The sequence below is a fragment of the Microtus pennsylvanicus genome, chromosome X (genome assembly GCF_037038515.1).
Source record: "Microtus pennsylvanicus isolate mMicPen1 chromosome X, mMicPen1.hap1, whole genome shotgun sequence".
NCBI lineage: Eukaryota > Metazoa > Chordata > Mammalia > Rodentia > Cricetidae > Microtus > Microtus pennsylvanicus.
In genome coordinates this window covers 132,123,578-132,130,817 of record NC_134601.1, presented here as the reverse complement: position 1 = coordinate 132,130,817, position 7,240 = coordinate 132,123,578, and the positions used below count along the sequence as shown (strand labels likewise).

At 42.8% G+C, this 7,240-nt stretch overlaps 1 protein-coding gene across 1 annotated transcript in view; it reads right to left on the bottom strand.

Moving 5' to 3' along the window:
- Nucleotides 1–832: 832 nt before the first annotated feature.
- Dgkk (diacylglycerol kinase kappa) overlaps nt 833–7,240 on the bottom strand; it is a 157,450-nt gene continuing 151,042 nt past the window's right edge. Inside the window, exons 27-28 of the mRNA XM_075958021.1 lie at nt 5,528–5,651; nt 833–4,636 (exon numbers count right to left, since the gene is read on the bottom strand). Of these exons, the coding sequence (XP_075814136.1) occupies nt 4,557–4,636; nt 5,528–5,651 (204 nt within the window). The 3' untranslated portion in view covers nt 833–4,556. The remainder of the gene's footprint in view (nt 4,637–5,527; nt 5,652–7,240) is intronic.

Genomic DNA, 7,240 nt, shown 5'->3' with positions numbered 1-7,240 from the left:
TTAGCATTTGGCCAGTTAAGGATTTATGACTTTAATTCTTACCCTTACTTTATGTAAATTCATGGTCTGCTATATCCCTAGTTGCCTGTGCAGTAAATGTAATTAACATCTGAATTCACAAGATGACTGCAACTATGTGCCAGGAATTAAAGCATTTTTATTACAGTGTGTGTGTGTGTGTGTGTGTGTGTGTGTGTGTGTGTGTGTGTGTGTGTATGTGTGTGTGTACACGGTGCAGCATATGTGTCAGATCAGAGGATAACATATGGGAGTCATGTGTGTTCTAGAGACTGAACTCAGATCATCAGACTTGGCAGCAAGCCCCTTTACCTGCTCTTCCATCTCAGTGACCCTACACTGTTTTCAGTTGTGGTTCTGAAGAGAATCCTCGCAACTTTAAACACCTTTGGAGAGGAGAGAAGCATTTATTGTTTGTGTTAGGAGAGCACACTGCATTTTAAAGTGCTTTCAAGCTGTCTTTGACTTCTTTATAGCAGTCTAGGGTATACTCCTTCATCTTACTCTGCCCCTCCACTACCTGACTTTCCTGAGATCTGTCTGTGTATCACAGAGAAGTGGCGTCTAGAGCAATAATGGCAACCCGTATTTTCCCACAGAAATATGCTACTTTGCAGCTAGGTTTTATAACCAGTTTCAGCAGCACCTTTAGGGCCAGTCTTGCTTTGTGTTTTGCTGCCTGGTCTTTCCTTCCACTGGTACCTGTAGGTGACCTATGGAGAGCTTGAAGGACCACCCCAGTCCACTAACTCACATCAAGTCCCATCTAACCGTTCCCCTACCCTGTCGAAAGAAATGATGAGATGTAGGTATTGGTGATATTTATCCATTTATTAAAACACTTTAAGAAGCAATCACTGAATTGACTTTGAGGACTGGTGTTCCATTTGATGAGGAGGGCTAAGAGGAATAGGCACGCTTTGTGGATCTTTTCCTTTTGTGTTTTCTTTTCTGTTATTCCATGACTATTCCAGCTTCCTCCTTTGACCAGGCCCTCGCCCTGCTACTATTTGCAGGGCCTCTGAGGAAACACAGAACACATAATAGTAAACAACAATGTGTTACAGATTAGCAAACAAATGCAACTCCACAAACCAGATAGCCAATCAAGTCCCTTATTCAGTGGAAAGATATGAATGGGGTCTGATGTTTTTGGTATTACTTTCTTTCTGTTATACAACTAAAATTCTACTGTGTCCAAAGAGAAGATGATGTTGATCCCCAGTTGTTTCTTCTGGTCAACGTTTAGTATGCTGAAAATATCCTCTTTATTCTTCCCTTGCCCTTTTGGGTGTAGTAGAGGACCTTGATGGATAGCTTTAGTCCTCTTACAGTATCGATGACAGAAGTTGGTGACAACTTAACTCTATTCAGATTTTTCATTTCCTGCTGTCCTTCTGGCCAAGAATTAGACACTCAATCAATTCTACAGACAGTGATACCAAAGATACAATCAAACCCCAGAGCTTTGATTCTTAATGATTTCTGTACGTAACTGTGGTGGATACTTGGTGTCGGGTCCCACCACCTGAGCAACTGTATTACTTCAAATAGTTAACAATGAAATCCTGAGAGGAGCCCATGTTCTCAAGGGCTAAGGAAACGAGAGAGAGAGAGAGAGAGAGAGAGAGAGAGAGAGAGAGAGAGAGAGAGAATGGGAGAGGGAGACAGAGAGAGACCTCTCTTCTTTTGTTTCCAAGTAGATGCGTGAACAAGTTCTTAGTATGCCAGCTTCCTTTTCAGGAAACAATTAGTAATAAACAATTTTGATGGCATCTGGAGCATTTTAAGAAGCCACACTCCTCGTTAGCTTATCAGTTTTGCTCCACATTTGCTTCTAGTCCCCATCCTATAGGTCTCCTTCAACGTTATTCTGACTCAAATGAGAGGACAGGGTGGGAAATGAGCAGGACTTCAGATGGTACAACAGAGCAACAGCAGCATCACAGTACGCAAATACCTACAACACTTCAGCAAAATAAGCACAGATGGATTCCTATTATGTTTGACTATCACTTGTGATCAAAATAATTACAAGACGTAGCCCTGCTTAGTCATTACCAAGGTAAGGTTACTCTTTCCCAAGATTTCCTTCCGTTTCTTTAAATTTGCTTATTTACAAATGATCCATTTTGGTAAAGACTTTTCTGAGAAAATTCAACACCGTTCCTAACTGTGTGAGTGTACTCTCGCACAGGCATTAGTTCCTGCTGCGAAGGAGGAACAATGACCTTGGTGGTTTGATCTGATAACTCCTCCTTCGAAGAAAGAGTGATAAGAGAAAACCAAAGATGTTGCAACTGCACACTCCACTTAAATATATACACTGTCATCATATTACACATTCTGATATTTAAGTTTGAAATGTTTGCTGTCATCTTTTCCCATTGAGTTTCTTCTCTAGCTGTATAGCTAGGACAGTTTTGTTTGGCAAAGCTATCAGACATTGGGGGGAATACCCCGTTGTTAGTCTCTTTTTCTCACCCTTGAAGAGGTGGAACACAGGCAGCTGGTTTAAGAGGGTTCGGCTGGTGGAATTGTACAAAGTTGAGAACCAGTGATCGGCCTCTGGATTGTGCACCTCAGTGAACCAGCCATTGGACTGAGTCAGATAATTGAGCACACTAAGTTTGACTGAGCAGTGAGAAGAGGGCAGTTGTCTGGATTTTTTTTCTTGAGAAGTGGGAAGGGACACTTTCCAAAAGGTATGACTTGAGGGTAGGGATGAGCAGCAGGCCCAAGACATTCTCTCTGAGCACTGGACTTTCATTAGATTTGCCTTACCGAGATTGTACACTTGAAAAGATTCAAATTAAGATTTGGAGCCATTTAGGCCTACTATGTTTTCATCAAAGACTTGGAAGCAGAACAGTAGGGAAGCTGAGGCTTTTAGCCTTTGATTCCCCAGATCCATCTTCCTTCCAGTCACCCTGACTGCCCTTTTTCTATTTGGGGGGAAAGGGGGCAAGACATGAGATTTGAAAGTAATTTAAAGAGTGACCCAACAGCCTACCCAATAGCTGCAGGCCCAAATTAAGCTTATGGAGAAGGGCACAGGCTGTGGTGGGTTAGTAGGCCCTAACTTAGTTATCTAAAGGGTGGGGCTCTTTGAAATTATTTTTACTGGGGAAGAGGGCATTAAAACTTGGGCAGTTGCTGATACAGAGCCAGGAGAAACAGAGAAAATGGCAGCATGCCAGCTTGGCCCCTCTGCAGGGCATTGGTGTTTTTGTTCCCTTTCTGTGACCTGGCTCAGTATTTTAAGTGGATGTTAGAATTAGCTGGGCTATCTGTAGACTCCAGCTACTTCTAAGACACTACAAATGCACCAAAAGTTTAGACGCTCCACCGAGAACTAGGGCAGTTGGTAGAGCTGTGTATTTGTGTAGGATAATAGGGAAGGGGAGGGATTACTGGGCTATCACAATAAATTAGAGGGTCACTTAGGTCGAGTTGTATTTTCAGTTCCTAAAAAAATATATATGTACATCTTTATGTCTCTGTATATAATCTATACTGCGACACAACGGGAAAACATTTAGTTAAAAAATCCAGCGAGAATGCAGGCAAGCACTCCATGGAGGCATGCAGGCTAGGATCAAGGTAAAAGGACAAGAGCCTGTATGGTTGCCATGAGGGGTGAGTTCCAACCAGTGGGCCCACCCAGCCACGAGAGCACCACCTCAACATGTGTGAAGACATATATGTACACATGGGAAAACATGAAGAGTCTATGGGGAAAGGGGAGGAAGCAGAAGTAGAGGAGAAGAAGGGGAGAGAGGGGAAACAAGATGGGATGGAAGGTTAGTGAGGAAGAGAAGAAAGGAGAGAAAATAAAAGGAAAGAGGAGTGGTGAGAAAGAGAAGAGAAGAGGAGAGGAGAGGAGAGGAGAGGAGAGGAGAGGAGAGGAGAGGAGAGGAGAGGAGAGGAGAGGAGAGGAGAGGAGAAAGGAGAGGCTCATATCTACAAGAAAATGTTCACATGATCATTTTAACATACAAATGGATAAGCCTCCAGGACCGTGTTCTCATCTTCTTGAGCCAACTAGGAGCCATCTTTTGAAATTTCCATTTGCATTTGGCAGGGATTGGAGGAGAAACACAACCAAGCCTGAATGCCCTGCCCCTTCATCTTTCTGAGAGTTGGTTACTCATTTCATTCCTTGGTGTCAGGAGTTTCTCTGCTAGTGAAAGAAACCCATTCCAACACTCCTAAAGAGGTGTACTACCACAATACTTATCGGTCCCAGGCTGTTCACAAAGAATCTATTCCTAATAAACAGTGTAGTTACTCAAGGTACACAAAGAGAAGGAGAACTGAGCAAAACAACTCGGAACAAGAATCTTTGGCCAACAAGAAAAATATAACCCTCTAAGGAGATCTGATTAAGTCCAGGGAAAATATATTAGTATAAGGATTTGGAGGGTCTTTCTTGGTGGTGCTCATTTTTGTTCTGATATAATATAGTTCAGTCTCTTTTGAGGTTTTGAGAGTTTTTAGTAAAATTCTCTGCTGAGAGTTCTTCCAGCTTTCAAGGACTACAGCCGAGAACTTGAAGGTGTTGAAGAGTCATCATTTTCTGCTTCATTGCCACGATTTCTGCGACGCCAGAACCTGCCTTCAGAGCCAAAGGGGGAGGGGGTAAGAGAAATAATGAAGTTAGTACTTTGCTAAATGCATAAATGTTCACGCCCGAGAGGGGGCAGAATACTAGGAGACATACTAGTTTGTTCCTACTGTAGTTACCATCTCTGAATCAAAGAGGAAGCCACTGGAGACCATACAAACTAAATGCAAATAGGATTAATTCTTAGAACCGATTATCTATGGCACTACTGTGCACTCATACCAGAGATTTCCAATTGTCAGATTCTTAAGGAATCAAACCAGTTGGACCATACCCAAGAAAAGATATAGTTAGGTCCAAAAGATTTTCTCTTGACATCAGAAAAAATAATCCTATTCATTAAAACTAAAACTGTTTTCACATGTCTGCTAATGCTATACTTTTGAAGCTTCCATGTTGCCTAAGCACATCAGAATTGGGACAACTGACAATTCTCGTAGAGTCTTCTTTTGAGTCCCATTCACATTTCTTTTCATGGTACTTTCCCATTCACAGTACTTCAGGCCAGTAATAAATAGAATGGCGTAAAAACAAAATTTATATAGTAGATTTGCATATCCAGGGACTCTAACAGGGAGAAGGAATTTTTGACAGGGCAAAACACCTTTCCCTAACATCTTAGGGATGTTAGGGATGAATGGGTCAAGCAGTCTGAATGCGGTTTTCCCTTTCCAGCCCACACAGCACCATTTCTTCTCAGGTTCATCCCTGACTAGCCAGTATCCATCTCATTCTCTAACTTACTTGGCATTATCTAATACTGGCTTCTTCCCAGAGCCTCCCTCTCTGACACACCCATGAACACTTCTGAGGGTACTTTCAGGTCTCTTGGAGGTATCCAAGCTGTCATTCATGCCCTCTACTTGTGTGTGATTGACTTACTGAGAAAACCAGGGAGTCTTGGCTTTGATTTCGACTTTTCTCCCCCTTCTCGTTTCTTCTTCCCCAACCTAGGGAATCTGTCTTTCAACCTGCGATATAGACTTCTGCGGTCAGAAGAGTGCGCCTGGAAAAGCATAGCAAGAGTCAGGTCAGAATGTTAGGTGACCTTCTGAAAGCATTTCTATGGGCTCTCTAATGTGATGGAGAAGGATGAGTTCGGAAAGCAGGCAGAGCTCCTCTCAGCTCAGGTAGGAGAGCTGTCCCTCCTCACTATTCATACGTCCTAATAAAGAGATTGAACTTCTGCAAGCACCCATTCTGGGCCCTCTGCCTTTCTGGATATATCAATAAATGCTTCTTACACAAACTCAAAACAACCTGGAAAATGAATACTATCATTTCTGGATTAGAAAAGCAGCAAGCAGCAAGTACTCAGAGTTAAGGCATGGCTGTGCAAACAAGGGTAGGGAAGGAGAAGGCAGTGGAGGAGGAGGAGGAGGAGGAGGAGGAGGAGGAGGAGGAGGAGGAGGAGGAGGAAGCAAACAAAGATGTACACTCTTCCAAGTTTGTTGAGAAAAAAAAGAAAGGAAGAACCAAAAAAGCATAGGTTCAGAGCTTGACCTTTGTATGTGAGGTCACCTGGATTGTTGAGGTCACTGTTGCTTGTATGACAGTTCTTTACAAATTAGGAAATGTCTTCCATTTTTCCCACCTCTAGTTGAGAGCCCCTATTTGTCCCTCAGCCCAGCCTCCTCATATAGGGAAGACACTGCCTCACAGGCGACCTGTTTTCTTGGCTGGAATGCAGAGGATTCTCTAAACAAACTTACTAATTTTGAATGTGAGTTCATTTGTGCAGACAATACAGGCTCTGTAATTCCAGTTCATTCTCCAACTTCTATCTTGTTTATGTAAAAGCATTCTTATTTTACTTCTGCTGCTAGCAAAACGATCCTGAAGTTGATTTATTGCCAGAAAATCTAGCCAAACACATTACAAGAAAGAGGTTTTGGAGTCATCTTCCTTTGAGGATTAGTTATGCCTCCAGTACCTTCCATCGGGGGAAGAGTCCAAATTTATCTTCCTCCTCTTCCTGCACTGACTCCCTTGCTTCTCTAATGCTGCTCCCAGCTGTATACCCTGACATCCAGAACTGCCCTGTATAAACAGCTTCAGGAATGAGCACAGGCCCTTACCCTCAGTTAGAGTCTTGAAAAGACCAATAATTGACTCTTGTCCTGATCTCCCCCAGAAAAGTGGGTCTGAACCTTCTGTAATCTCAAGGTAAGGGTATTTAGTGTGAGCAACATCTCCTTGGCTTCTGTTCAGTCTGCTTCCTTTCTCCAGGGCTTTGCTTCTCTGGAAATACTGGAGCTCAGAAAGGAGCTTTCTGTCCCGGGTGAGGAAGAGTCACATGGAAATCGGGACCCCAGGGTTTAGGCTGAATTTGTCTCATTTCTCTCGCTATCCAGTGAGTTTGCTTAGCTCGGGAGCTTAATGGGAATTAGCGGAGGCAGGTAGTAACGGAAAGAAGAGTGAGAATTTGCTTTTCTTATTGCCTAACAGACTGTTCCTTCCCCAGAAAGTTACTGATAAAAACCTGAATTACACCAGGCCTTGTAATCACCAAAGATTGGTAAACCTTTTAAGATAATGAGTGGTTCTCAGTCTTCCTAATGCTGTGACCCTTAAAAGTAGTTTTCTCGGTTTATG